Raw genomic sequence first — 14892 nt, forward strand, 5'->3', positions numbered from 1 at the left:
GTCTATTTAACCAATCCTTATGTTTTAACATTTTGGCTGTTTTCAGTTATTTATAGCATTAGTAACCCTGGGATGCATGTCTGGTCCTGAACCCTTGCTGGTTTCTCTGGTTATCTCCCGGTGCCCTTTCCACTACACAATGCCGCCTCTAAACCCTTTGTATGAACAGGGAGCTCAGAGTAGAATGGAACCCCCCCACTGGGAGAGAGCTCTGCAGACATTCCCAGACCCATACACCTGTACTACGCCTATCATAACCATATCCACACTTTATGATGTTCATTTGAGTGTCTCCCTTCCCCGCCACATTGAACTCGTTCACCCTTGTATTTTTCCAGCTCTTATTAGCAGGGTACTTAGGTGCTCAACAAATATTTGTCAGAGTGAATGAATAGATGGATGTAATTGTATGAACAAGAGTGAGGGGCAGGTGAGGGGTCCCCCTGGGTCTGCCTTTTCAGTCACTTGCATCCAGGAGTTAGCTCAGCCCCACTCCCCCGCCCCTGTCCTCCCCTACTCTTCCCACCCTGGAGAGCTGGAAAGTGCCTGTGATCCAGGATTCATGTCCAGCCAGGCCCCGACACACACGCAGGGCCTTTTCTGGTGTGAGTGCAGGACGCAGAGTGGGACTAGCAGGTCTGTAACGATGGCACTGCACCTGGGGAAGACACAGCCCAGGGTCCAGAGTGTGACCAGGTGCACAGGCCCAGCGAGGGTCCCAGGGCCGGCTTGCCTTGACGGGACCTCGAGGTCCCACCTTCATGAGTGACAGAATGCCTTTGTCTGGGACCCCAGGAGGAGTGGGCAGTAGGGAGCTTCTCCCAGGCCCCGGGTTGCCTAGAATGCTGTGAGTTCTCGGTACACTGGGCGCTCTGGTGGGAGACCTGGCAGGATGGCCCAGGAGGAAGCTGTGGGTAGTTTTCCCTGCAGCCCTTCAATAAAGCAGCCCCATTGGTGTGGGCCAGGGGAGGGGCTCAGCTTCCCGGAAGCAGAAGGGGGTGAGGATGGGTTGTCACGTGTTGGGTGGTTTCCCTTTGGCCGGGAGCCCCGGGCCTCTGGCTCTAATGGGTAGCAGAGACTTGGGTGTTGAAATTCCTTCATCCCTTTTACTTCACAGCTGTGGCCCAAAGAGCTCCCCACAGCTCCCTCCCCTTCTCAGCTCAAGTCCTTGCTTTCTGTGCCCAGTCTGTGTGTTGCCAAAGCCCCCTCATGCAGTCACACACGTGCGGGCACGCACGCCCCTCCGTGACATCCCCGGCATCTGTTCCCTTCTCTCCTCTTTGGCAGCTCAGGGCCTCATTAACTCTGAATCAAACAGAACTGCTTCCAGACTCTTCTCCCTCTCCCGTCTTTCCTGACTCTTCTCCCTCTCCCGTCTCTTCCTGTAATCCACCCTGATACGGTGCCACCAGAATTGTTCGTCCAAATCCCAGCTCGGATCACGCCTCACGGGCTCTCCTTTACTATAAGCCAATCAACGAATCAGCCAATAAACCAGCCATCCTTGAGCTGCTTCCTCCTCCCCCTCCCCCTCGGCCTGCCGTTCAAAGCCTGCCTTTATCGGGTCCCCAGCTTGTGTTCCACTGCACCTCTTTGAGCCCTGCGTCCCAGCCTGGCAAAGCGACTTCCTTTGGCCCCTCACTCACCTGGATGCCGGGTCCTCACTCTCGCACGCCTTTGTTGTGAATGGGTTTCTTGGACCCTCCCACTGGCACGTGTTGACCTCTTTCCTCGGAGACCTAGCTTCAATGCCACTTCCTCTGGTGAATGTTCCAGACCACCCCGGCCAGAAGCCACTCTCCCCTCCTTGCAGTCCCAGAGCCTGGAACTCCCTCCCTCCTTCTCTCCCTTGCATCCTGGTGGTTTCTACACGTGCCTCCCCAATAACACAATAACACCCCAAATAGCACCCAGAAAATTGCTTTGTGAATGGTAGTCACTCAGGGAATGAATGGATGGATGAATGAACGAGTGAGTGAATGAATGAACGAGTGAGTGAATGAATGAACGAGTGAGTGAATGAATGAACGAATGCATGCTTGACCATGGCCTTGGAGAGCTCCTATCTGCTTGTTTTCTGTCCTGGTGAGACAAAGAAATCTATGTTCTCTTTATCATGTCTCAAAATGAGAAAACCAATTGGAAAATCCACAACTTCCACACTCACCCCCAAGTCAGAGAAATGTCACTTTGGGGACTTTTTCAGTTTCACTTTACCAGCAAGACACCCCTTTCTCTCCTCCTTCACCCACCCTGCAGCGGGGACCCTGGGGCTACAAGAGTTTACTTTTACTTTCTTGCCTTTCCCAGAGCAGAGGGGAAACCATAATTTAGGCGGCTGCTAAAAATAGCTCCCCAGTCCTGGAAAGAGAGCTTGCTTATTTTTGAAAGTGTTCCCCGCCCCCTCCCCAGCCCTGCCCGAGGCTCACAATACAAGTCAGATTGTTCTGAGTTCTGTCCTGAGAAGGACAGGGAAGTCACGACTGGGCCCTGTCCACCACGTGGCCGAGCGCTGTCTAGGAGTGCTCACAAACTCCATTTTTTGGTCCTAGTAAGAGGTGGATCTCATTCCCAGCAGCCTCTTAGACAGCACCCAGCGGGGACAGTGTGGTAGACATGGGGTCTGGAGACCTGGTTGGAGTCCTAGGCTAACACTTTGCATCTTTCTGAGTCCCCAGTTTCCCCACCTGTACAGGAGGGGAGCAGGGCGGTGATCGCGTTTACCCTACAGGAGTGTGGTAAACGTTTGAGATAAACCTTGAACGTGGTAGATGTTCAAAAACTGATCATTATAACTTTATTATGATCAGAGTCACTGGATTTAAAGCGGGGCACTCCTGTTTTAATGGGTAAGACAGGATTCGTGGTGAGCTCGTATGCTATACTAAGTTGAAACATATGAAATGGAGGGTTTTGTAGATTGAAAAGAATTGAACACTGTCAGCTACATATGATTCAACCTAATAACATAGGGATCAGTAAACTTTCTGTAAAGGGCCAGGGGGGAAATATTTTTGGCTTTGTGGGCCCTAGGGTCTCTGTTGCACGAAGCAGTCATAGACGATGAATAGGTGGCGTAGCTGTGCTTTAATCAGACTGTATTTAATCAGACTGTATTTACGAACAGGCTGTGGGCTGGATTTGACCCCTGTGATATTTGCCAACCCCTGTAATAATATGTAAGACCCATTCACATAGAGAACCTTTCTGTAATACATACAGCCAACATTTTCGGGTTTTTTCATAATTATAACAGTGGCTTATCTATATAGCTATTAATAGTGTTTACTATTACTAGGCACTGTTCTAGGTACTTTACAAATATTAACTAATTTCATGCTTATGACAACCCTATGAAGTAAGTAGTATTATTATTTCCCCATTTTACAGATGAGGAAACCGAGGTTCAGAGAGGCTAAGTAACTTATCTGAAGCCACATAGAGCTCATGGCAGTTGGACAGAACCCCACCAAGGCTGTGGGGTAGAGTTGGATGTTGGCAATTCGGGCAGCTTCAGGGTGGAAGCTGGGGTGAGCTTGTGCGGGGTCCCAAGCCTGTTTGCTATCCACAGAGCACGAGGGGGAGGGTCTTCAGAGACTTGAAGTGGGAGCAGGCATGGTGTAGCTGGGTGGTGGAGGGATGGGTAGGCAGAAGGCTCCGGAAGTATGGCCTGGGATGGAAAAAATAGACGCTTGGGAAACCGGGTCCTGGATAAGGTGGGCCTGGGGCCATTTCCCAGGTGACGCCCAGTGGCACATGAAGGGTCAGTATGTAGGGAGGAATCTCCTGCCTGGGGAACTGGACATGGTTTACATTTCTTATGTTTCGTGCAGCATCTCTGGGGAGCTCTGGGCCCCATTCCCAGACCCGGACCCCGGGGGGACCTGGTCGGGAGAAGAGGGCAAAGGAGCAGGCTCCCCAGGGTGCCTGAGCTCTGCTGTCAAGTCAAGGTCCTTGGATACCCTGTTGATTCCCTTTGCCTACTAGTGTAGCCACAAATTAACAGGACGCTGGCTTCACGCACTCGGCGCTGTTTCTCTCTCCGTGCCTTTGCTTATGCTGTTGCCTTGCCTGGAATGCCTTTTCCCACCCCTTGCACCCTTCCTTAATTCTCTTATCTCTTTCAAGACTAGGGGCCATGGGTTCGATCCCTGGTCAGGGAACTAAGTTCCCACAAGCTGTGGCCAAAAGAAGAAAAAAAAAAAAAATTCCCTGGCAGTCCAGTGGTTAGGACTCCATGCTCTCACTGCCGAGGGCCTGGGTTCAATCCCTGGTCAGGGAACTAAGATCCCACAAGCTGTGCGGCGCAGCCAAAAAATCCAAAAACCAAAAACCAAAACAAAAAAAACCCCCGCTTCAATATCATCTCCTCCTGGAAGCTTTCCCTGACTTCTTCTTTACCCCCCAGGCTGGTCCAGGTCCCCTTTCTCAGGCTCTCTCACCCCATCCTTCTGGATTGTCGCTGCCTTGACTCCCTCGGCTCCCCCGCTAGAAGGGGACCTGCTCGAGGAAAGGGACCAGGCCTTGTTTACTCCTGCGTCCTCACCACCCAGGTCAGTGTCCAGCACACGGTCTAGAAACTGGTTAAGAGCGTGTATGTTCAAGGGTGACACCGCGGTCCTCAGAACCCAGCCCCTCACCCACAGGATGTGGTTGTTGGGCAAGCTGCCTGATCTTCGGGAGGCTTAAGGATCAGTAAGAAGGGATAGTCATGCTATTGGAGGGTTGGGGGCAATAAATGAGATAAAGCACAAAATTGTCAGCTCAGGGCCTGGCTCCTAGTTGGCACTTGAGAAGTGGCCAAGGAGAGGTGCAGCAGCATATCCTTGCCCTGTTACCCCCACGTATGGAGCTCAGGAGAGGGGATAGGAAAAGGCAACTTGAACATCCCGAAGTCACAGCATCGATCCCAAGAGCTAAAGGAAGGGTTTATGAGTCAGCTTTGGTTCTGGGCCAAAAGCACTGAACTTGGAGTCAGAATATTTCGTTGCAGTTCCAGCTGTGTCCCTTAGCTGCTGGGTGTCCTTGATAAGCCACGTGACAGCTGCTGAAGCCTCAATCTCAACATCTGTAAGGGGGGATAATAGTAATAACCACCTCACAGGGTCACTGTGAAGCTGAAATGAGATTGTGGAACCGTGAAAACACCTGGCCCAGCCCATAGGAAATGCTCAGTCATGAATTATTGAGTCTGGATCTATAAAACACTTGAGAAAGCTCTGAGCAGGTCTCAGATCAGGTATTCCTTGGACACATGCCCTATGGCTTAGTGTTTTGTAGCTTTAGAGTCAAACAGTCATGTGTTTGAATCCTAGCTATGCCATCACTAGCTGTGTGTCTTTAGGCAAGTTACTTAACTTCTCTGAACCACAGGATTTTGTTTTTGTTTTTTTCTTTAAATCACTTCTTTAAAACCGTGCCATCCATCTCGCACCATGAGAGGTAGCTATAGCCCAGTGTCTGGCAAATACCAAAGCCTCAAGTACTAACGTTGTTCGGCTCTAACTTAAGACTTAGGAGTAAGCACTAATGATATGGGGATTTTGAAGCTTTAATTAATGTAAATAAAAACTGGTCTGTCGAGGAGCTGGGGCCAGGGTTTGGGGTTAAGGGTTAAGATTCTCATCTTTGCAAACCAAATGGGAGTTCTGGACTCAAGTAATAGGAAGTGCTTCCTGGCTTGGGGTGGAATGTGGGAGGAGTGCCCAGTGTAGGCTGAGGACAGCCCCTGAGGGGATCTTTGGGAAGGAGATTGAGCCAGGCAATGTGGACGGTTAGACCTGAAGGGGCCCTTGGAGGTCTTCAGTTGAACCCTGGCACAGCATAGAGAGGTAACTGAGGCCCAGAGAGGATGACATTGTGGCCCCCGACCCACAGCTGCCTCGTGACTAGCCCTGTCCCCTGAGTTAAGGAGCTATGTTTTCTCCACAGTGTGGAAGGATGAGGCCGTGGTGAGGTGAAGTCTGGCTGGACCCAGAGGACTGGAGACCCCGAGAGATTTACAGGAGGGCTTATTGGTGGTGACCGGATGGTTTGGCGTCATGGGCCACTTGGTCTGGGTTTAGGGACTGATAGTCCTGGGAAGACCTTGTCCCCACGGGGAGAAGGGGAGGGGGCAGGCAGACAGGAAATGGAGGGCTTGGAGCTGTTGGTGTTGGGGAAGTTTCCATGGAGAGAAAGGTGGGTGGTGGTGGTGGGGGCGGGGTGGGATCAATTTCTCAGGCCCAAGTTCAAGTCCACTGGCTTTTGTTTTGTTGTTGCTTCCTGTTTTTCCATGTTGCGTCTCAATTCTCCTTTGATGGGGAGACCCTCCATGGCTCCTCTTTGTAAAAGGATTTTGCAGAAATGAATCGCTCTGGCCACCTCCACAGTTCCACTCCCTGCCCAGGGTCAGGGACAGGGGTTTACTTTTCCAACTAGAGGTAGCTCAGAGCCTGAGGAAAAGCCCTGATCCTCTGGTTCAGACGTCCCAGTTACCAAAGACAAAGGTGGGTGGCTTCTTAAATCTGGCTGAGCAAGTTCTTACAATTCCAGGCCTTGGTGGCCCCGTCTGTGCCCGGAGAAGGGCTCACGGTTCAGGCTCTGGGCAGGGCAAGTCTCACTTTGCCGGTGATCGTGATAATGAAGCCACAGCAGCCGTGCTGCCTTTCTTTATTGAATGCCTGCGGTGCTCCTGGCATTTTACTTACATTATATCGTTTATTCTTCACCAAAACCCAGTGAGGAAAATGCCATTGTTACCTTGGTGTCACAGATGAGGAACCTGGGGTTCTCAGAGGTTAAGACCTCCTGCTCAGGGTTACCCAGATGGGAAGGCAAAGCCAGGAGTCAGATCCTAGTCCATCTGACTTCAAAGCCTCTGCTGGAGTGAAGGGGGGTTAGAGCAGGGGTTAGAGCAGGAGAGAAATCGGGGCGGTGGGAGATGGAGATAGCTCCTCCCAGTGGAGGAGAAGCAGGCGGCCTTTGGAATCTCCATAACCCTCTCCTGGTCTACAGGGAACCTTGTTTATTGGAGCTATTTCTTTTTTAAAAAAAAAAACATTTCTTTTTTTTTTAAATACTATTTTGATTTTTATTTTTTGTCCATACCATGTGGCTTGCGGGATCTTAGTTCCCCAACCAGGGATCGAACCCGGGGCCTGGCAGTGAAAGTGCTGAGTCCTAACCACTGGACCACAGGGGAATTTCCTGGAGCTGTTTCTAAACTGAGCTGTAGAGTCTGGTCTTCTCTGGTGGGGGAAGGCTGCAGGGGGGGCTGGGGCAAGATGGGGACAAGGGGCATTAACATGGAAGGAGGAGCTCTGGTGAGGGTAGTGACCAGACCACAGCCTGAATGCTGGAGTCCTGGGTTTCAACCCCAGCTCTGTCCCCATAGCCGTGTGACCTCAGATAAGACGTTTCCTCCTTGGACCTCAATTTTCAGATCTCTGCTGTGAAGCTAGATGCTTTCCAGCTGAGGGCCTGGGGTTTTAGCCTTGGATCTGCAGAAGGGGCCCCAAGAAAGGGAGGAAGGGACAGGCTTAAGAGGGGTTCCTGGGGAGGAGGGCATCCTCAGGAACATAAACACACTGAGGAGCTGTGAGCAGCCCGCCCTTAAAAGGGCAAGTGTGCGGCGCTCCCGGGGTGGGTGCAGTTAGGGCCCTTCTCTGTGGGGATGGTACTTCCTGTTTGGAGGGTCTGTGTCAACTTCTTCCTTCTTCCCTCCTCCTGAGGCCACTCCACCTCATTTCTTGTACTCAGGGGAGACCTTAAAAATATGGAAAGACAGTTATGGCCTGGCACCAACCAATCAGAGCAGTCAGAGCTGTGAACAGCTAGTGTAAGACTAACGGAAAAGGCCAGCTATATGCCAGCCCCCGGCCCCCGCCCTGACTGCCCTTGGTAAAGCCTGGCTCAGGGGCTGAAGGCAAAGAAGGGCAAGGAGGGAGAGTGAGGGAGCGAGAAGTCGAGGAAGTGAAGGCAGAAGAGGGTTCACAGGTCCTCCCAGACGTCAGCCCATCCCGCCGCAGAGCCCCGTCAGGCTGTCCACCCAGCCTCACCACGCCTCAGGACCTGCCCTCCCATGCTTGTGCCCTCAACAAAGCAGGCTTGCCCGCCAGCTGCAGCTGCATTTTGGAGGCTGATGAAACCAAGGGGACCTTGTCTGGACTCTGCATCATCATCCTAAACTGACGATGGGCGGAGGACCCAGGGGAGTCCACCCCTATCTGCCTAACAGAATTAGTGCTTTACTGAGCCTGACAGTGGGATGCCAGGGTTTCGTCCCACCCACTCTTTTTTTTTTTTCCCATTGGCTATCAATTCCCCTGGAGAGCTTTAACCTCTCCCTTCCTCCCTGATTCCTCAGCCGCCAGCCTATTGCAGGCCTTTGTCAACATAAACCAGGATTCTGCACTTGTCTGCCGGCTGCTTCCTCTACCCGCAGCCTCGAGACTGTCCCCTTGTTCCATTCAAGGGTTCCTGATAGCTTAACTACTAGGAATCAGAGATTTCAATCAATATTTCTGGACTGATTGTTAAAGACCCCTCTTCTCCTTTTCCATGAGCACAGGTTGTTTGCCAATTGACCAAAAAATATTTACTGAGCACCCACTAAGCACAAGGCATTTTATTAGCCATAAAGGGGGGAAGATGTCAAAGAAGCAGGAGGCATGGCCCCTGCCCTCAAGGAGCCTTCACTGTCGCTGTGGAGAGGCAATACGTAAACGCAGAAAAGATGACCAGTAATACAAGGCAACCTTGGATAGCGTGTTATGTTAGGTATTCCTGGGTCTGTTAAAAAAGTCTTGTTTTTAATTGAAGTACAGTTGATTTACAATGTGCTGTTAGTTTCAGGTGTACAGCAAAGTGATTCAGTTACACATACATAAATAGCTATTTTTTTTCAGATTCTTTTCCCTTATAGGTTATTACAAAATGTTGTGTATAGTTCCCTGTGCTCTACAGTCTGTCCTTGTTGATTATCTATTTTATATATAGTAGTGTGTATACGTTAATCCCAAACTCCTAATTTAATAGATAGATAGATAGATAAAGGGAAGGAAGGATCAATCCCTTTGCATGAATAACCTGAGGTTTGTATATATTGTAGAAAAGATGTGTAATTCTCGGATTGTATAGGGCAATATTTCTTAAAATATCTTTGGTAGAAAATAATTCTGTAGAAAGTGTTTTGAAAGTTCTGTGTTCAGATACATTTAATAAATGCTAGCAAACATTTTGTAAAAAGTGTCACAAAGTTTATAAAGAAAGAAAAAGTGGAGCCAGTAAAAAACTCCTGAGTGATGATTAAAATGCATCATGTCTTATAGGAGAGGCCAGCTCAGATGGCGAATTTATTAGCTAGATTGTTAGGGCTTAGGAAATAAAGCAGTGTTCTCCTTGAGTAACCTTGGGTTCACTAGGAACAAGTTACGCCACATTTATCTTTTTTTTGTTAAGGTTCTAGAACTTGGTTCAAGGGAATGCCTTGGATTTGGCATTTTTGGAGGTGCACAAGGACTTAGGAAACAATCTCCTGGGGTGTCTTTAGGAAATGAGGGCTAGGGCTTCCCTGGTGGCGCAGTGGTTGAGAGTCCACCTGCCGATGCAGGGGACACGGGTTTGTGCCCCAGTCTGGGAGGATCCCACGTGCCGCGGAGCGGCTGGGCCCGTGAGCCATGGCCGCTGAGCCTGCGCATCCGGAGCCTGTGCTCCGTAACGGGAGAGGCCACAACAGTGAGAGGCCTGCGTACCGCAAAAAAAAAAAAAAAAAAAAAAAGAAATGAGGGCTAGATAAGCCCATGGGTTCATGGGTTCAGAGCTGGCTGAAGGACTATCCCCTGAGACTGTTAATGACTACTTCTTTGGCATTCCCAGACAAAGTAGCTACGTCATCTGGGCCTGTCGCTCTCCTTGCTGTGGTCAACATTTTTAGCAACAGTCTAAGTACAGACCATGGAGACATTTTGATCATTCTGTTAATGACCCAGATCTAGGAGAAACAGCTAAGAATCATGACTCAAAAATACCTTGGCCCCTTTGGGTGTATTACCTCAAAGCACTGCAAGCAGGGACACAGAAAGATAGCTGTACACGTTCATAGCAGCATCATTCACAATAGCCAAAAGCAGATAGCCACCCAAGTGTCTGTCAAGAGATGAATGGATAAACCAAGTGTGGTATATGCATACAGTGGAATATTAGTCAGCCTTAAAAGGACAGGATATTCTGCTACAACAATATGAACCTTGAGGACGTGATGCCAAGTGAAATAAGCCAGGATAAGTGCTGTAGGATTCTACTCACAGGAGGTGCTTAGAGTAGACAGATTCACAGGGACGGAAAGTAGAATGGCGGTTGCCGGGGGCTGGGGGGAGAGGGAAATGGGAAATGATTGTTTAGTGAGTACAGAGTTTCTGTTTTACAAGATGGAAAACAATTCGGGAAATGGATGGTGGTGGTGGTTGCACAGCAACGTGAATGTATTTAGTGCCCCTGAACTATACACGTACAAATGGTAAATTTTATGTTCTATGTATTTTGCCACAATTAAAAAAAATCTTGACCCTAAACCTGTGATGTAATGTTCAATAAGGATGAAGGCAGAATCTTATTTATATTCAAAAAATTAGGATATATTAATACGAGGAGGATATGGCTGGGCAGCAGGGTGGTGGATAAGCAATGGTCTCTCTAGTGAACCCGCCCAGATCTGAAACCATGTTTAGGAACCATTGGTCAGGGGTCATTTGACCCTTTCCGGAAGCCCATGTGCAGATAATTGGGCTTAACCTACCTGGTAGCTGTGTGACATCAATGACTAAGGCCAGCGTTCAGCCTCATGCTGGTCACCATAGAACTAGGCTCTCCCAGTGGCAAAGACTTAACCCTTTCTGTTCCAACAACCACCCAACTGTTGGGTGGCCCTCAGTTCTGATCTCTGGCCATAGTGGTGTCCTCTGTTCTTGGTCGGTATGGAAAGCAGATTTGACCAGATCCCCTTCACTCTTGGCTGGACACCGTTCCAATGATCAGCCCCATTTCCTTACTGAGGGTTCACTCTAATGGCTCCCCCAGCTCACCCCTCCTTCTGGATGGGTGGGTGAACCCACGCCCTGTTGATATTTCACATCCATCCAAACATGCCTGGCTGCAACAGACTGGGCAGAAAGCTGTGCGAGCCTTCCATCCTCTGCTCCCATGGAGGCCCCCACTCCAGGAGCCATGCCATGTGATTAGCTCGGTGTCTCTCCTGCCAGCCGACGTCAGCCCTTCTCTCCCCGTTGGATGACGCCTTTAAAGCGGGTATCCCCAGACCCTGGAGTGAATCAAGTGAGTAAGGGATCCCTGCTGGAAACTGGTCTGCAGGGGACCAGAGGACAGGGAACAGGGTTCCCGTCTGTACAGTCAGAGAGGGAGTAGGCTGAGTGCCAGCTCTGACCTCCTGGAAGTCACGTTCTGGGACGACAGCCCTCCTGTCTTCTCTAGGGGCACAGAGGGAGAATCTGAAAGTGTTCATGGCTGTGGGAGAAGGAGGGGGCTTGGCTGTTGGGTTGAAGGCTCCTGACAGTTGGGCAACGAAGTCATGGTGGCAGAGTGGCCGCATCCCCGTCTACCTGGCCGCCGTGCCTGACCGCTCTGTGCTTTCTGTTCTACCCAGATCACCATGAGGACCTAGGGCGTCTGCCTGCGGACCGTCCCCCCAGCTGGAAGTGACCATGGCCCCCCGCAAGAGGAGCCGCCATGGCCTGGGCTTCCTGTGCTGCTTCGGAGGCAGCGACCTCCCTGAGATCAACCTCCGGGACAGCCACCCCCTGCAGTACATGGAGTTCTCCAGTCCCATCCCCAACCCAGAGGAGCTGAACGTCCGCTTTGCAGAGCTGGTGGTGAGTGAGGGGGTGGGAAGGGAGGGGGGTTGGCGATGGGGAGGGCCACGGCTAGAGCAGGCAGAGCCAGACAGAGGGCAAGGGCCCATGTGCCGGCATCTTCACCTCCTGAAACTCTGCTTGGGGCTGAGGTGAGCCCCGAGGACATTTCAGCTACGGGGGAGAAACAGAGTTACTCGCTGGGGTGGGCACCATGAAAGGTGGACCTCCGTCATATTTCCACTGGATTTTAGACCTCGCGGGGTAGCAGCAGGCTCCCATGAGAGGAGCAGGTCCACGCCTTTGTGAAATCAGGCAGTGAGGGGCCTCGGAGAACATCAGAGCACTTGGCACCTTTTTCTCTTCTGCTCGCTGGAATTTCCCAGGGATCCTTTTATCTCGAGCACAGAAAGAAGAGACAGGGTGGAATTCTGTAGGTGGACACTGGGTACCTCAGAACAGGGGATGATTTTCTTCTTTTCATTGAAGTATAGTTGCTTTACAATGTTGTGTTAATTTCTGCTATACAGCTAAGTGATTCAGTCATACATATGTGTACATTTTTTATATTCTTTTCCATCATGGTTTGTCATACGATATTGAATATGGTTCTCTGTGCTATACAGTAAGACCTTGTTGTTTATCCATTCTATACATAATAGCTTACATCTGCTCATTCCAACCTCCCACTCCATCCCTCCCCCAGCCCCCTCCCCCTCGGCAACCACAAGTCTCAGAACAGGGGATGATTAACCAGAAACAGGAAGGTAGAGATGCCTGTATCACACCTGGAATGTGGGTAGGTTCTGGGATGATGACATCCCATGTCTAGCCTGGGGAAGACGGAAGCTCTATCGTTTATACTGGTAGCAGCTCTTCCTGACCCTTTGTGATACCCATTCAGACCACAGCAGCACCCTGTGTGTGACGTGTCATACTCTGACCGCAAGGAGACAGAACAGGAAAGAAGCATGATTCCTCCCTTGGGAGGTCTGACAGTGAGACAAAGCCTGCACACCAAAGAAAGTCCCGGATTGGGGAGCAGGACCCCTGCCCAGGACTCGGGCCTGAACCCTGGCAGAGAGCAGTAAGCACAGGGTCATCTACCATTAATTCCTGGTCACTCATTCTCATGGCTGGCCTGTAGAGAAAAAGGCAGTGTGATTGGGAACGGGGTTTCACACTTGGATTCGGTCACGGATGTATCTGATTAAGGCGATTCAGCTCTTCACATCACAGGACCACTATAAGATGGGACCCTGCACGTGATGAGAAACAGTGACCCGCCTTCCTCATCATATCAGCTTCAGGAAAACTCATGGTCGCGATTCATGCCTTTCCTCAGGGTGGGGCCGGAGGTGGGAGAGAACAAAGCCTTTACTAGCGTAGGATAGCCTTCGGAGCCTGATCCGTGTTAGTCCTGCAAGATCCGTTTTTTATGCAGAATACGGCTGACGCCAAATATGTGGGTTTTCCCACACCAAGCAGTTTTCCAATTTTATACAGACATCAACTGGGCGTCCTACGATTTAACTCAATTCTGACATTTACTACCCAGAGTTAGCGCAGACCCCTCAGGTTAAGGGCTCAGATCCACGAGACAGCCCCCAACTTCAGACGCCCACCACAGGTGGTGGGTCCCAGCTTCCCGACACTTCTGTCCAAGGTGGCTGCAAATCGGGGGTTCCCACCATCCCCTCCTCAGGTTTGATAATATGCTGGAACTGCTCGCTCACAGAAGTCAGGGAAACACTTTATTTACTGTTACCAGTTTATTATAAAGGATATTCTAAAGAATACATGTGAACAGCCAGATGAAGGTGTACGTAGTGTTAGACCCAGAAGGGTAGGGCTTCTGTCCTGAGCACAGGAGTCTGCCCGTGTGGAGTTTGGGCTTCCCCACCCTCGCAACCCGTGGATGCATCCACCCAGCCGGAAGCTCTCTGAGCCTCGCCATTTAGGGGCATTTATGGCAGTTTTGACATGATAGATTTTTTTAACTTGATCTGTAGCCCTTCTCTCCCCAGAGTCTGGGAAGTGAGGGTGAATGTTCTAGGCTTCTAATCAAGGCCTGATCCTTCTGGCGACCAACCTCCACCTCGAAGCTATCTAGGGTCCACCAAGAGTCACTTCCCCAGGAGAAAAGAGGCTCCTATCACCCAGGAAATTCCAAGGGATTTAGGAGCTCTGTGTCAAGAACAAAAGATATTCCTATCACTTCTATCATTCATGAAATTCCAAGGGACTTAAGAGCTCTAGGATAGGAGCTGGGAATGAAGATGAAAAATATATTTCTTGCATTAATCCCGGGCAGGGACATCTTCTTGAGCAGAGCACGTGAGTTTTGAAAGAAGGACATGTCAAGGGGTGTTCCTTCCTTTGGCCCTTTTAGTCACCAAGTATTTATTGAGCATTTTAAGTGGCAGGGTTTTTTGTTTTTTTTTTCCAAGTTACTTTGGCAAAAAAGGATGAGTCAGACCCGTCTTGTCTGCAGGAAGACTAGCGTGAGGTATTGATCAAACAAATGAAAAATAGTTCTTGAGAGACTGCTGTGTGCTGGGCCCCGTGGGGCTGCCAGGGATTTAGTGACGAACCAACAGGAGCAGTTCCTGCCCCCAAGAACATGAAACCGAACGGGAAGGCCAATCTTGAACAGTAGTGATAATGTGGTGGGTGTTTTGAAAGGAAATGTTTGGGGAGCTGTGGGAGTGTCTAGCAGGGAGCCTTCTTCTAGACCGGCGGTCATGGTGACTCCTCTGAAGCAGTGACACTTCTATGGAGATCTGAAAGCACAGCGATGGTTAGATAAGTGAATGGAGGTGCAGAAGAGGGCCACGGAGTCCCCCGCAGAAGCAGCAGCAGATGTGAGAGTCTCAAGTCAGGAAAGAGCTGGGTCCTTTTGGGGGGAACACCATCACGATGAGAATAACCAAGGATTTTGGATTCGATCCCAAGGGTGATAGAAAGCCACCGAAGAGGTTAAGCAGGGGTTTGAGGTGATCCAATCTACTTTCCTAAAAGAAAGTAGGGTCCCTCCATCCAGGGT

The 14892-nt window shown here is 50.3% G+C and overlaps 1 protein-coding gene across 3 annotated transcripts in view; it reads left to right on the top strand.

Annotated features, from left to right (window-relative positions):
• The window catches only part of DAAM2 (dishevelled associated activator of morphogenesis 2), a 113869-nt gene that overhangs the window by 54165 nt on the left and 44812 nt on the right, over positions 1–14892 (top strand). For all 3 annotated transcript variants that reach the window (XR_003437177.1, XM_027127153.1, XM_027127152.1), the window contains exon 2: positions 11642–11867. Coding sequence is in view for 2 of the 3 variants with exons in the window: in XM_027127153.1 (XP_026982954.1) it covers positions 11700–11867 (168 nt within the window). In the remaining variant the exon portion in view is untranslated. The remainder of the gene's footprint in view (positions 1–11641; positions 11868–14892) is intronic.

Source organism: Aethalodelphis obliquidens, unplaced genomic scaffold (genome assembly GCF_003676395.1).
Source record: "Aethalodelphis obliquidens isolate GAN/ISIS:26980383/991018 unplaced genomic scaffold, ASM367639v1 scaffold31, whole genome shotgun sequence".
Lineage (NCBI taxonomy): Eukaryota > Metazoa > Chordata > Mammalia > Artiodactyla > Delphinidae > Aethalodelphis > Aethalodelphis obliquidens.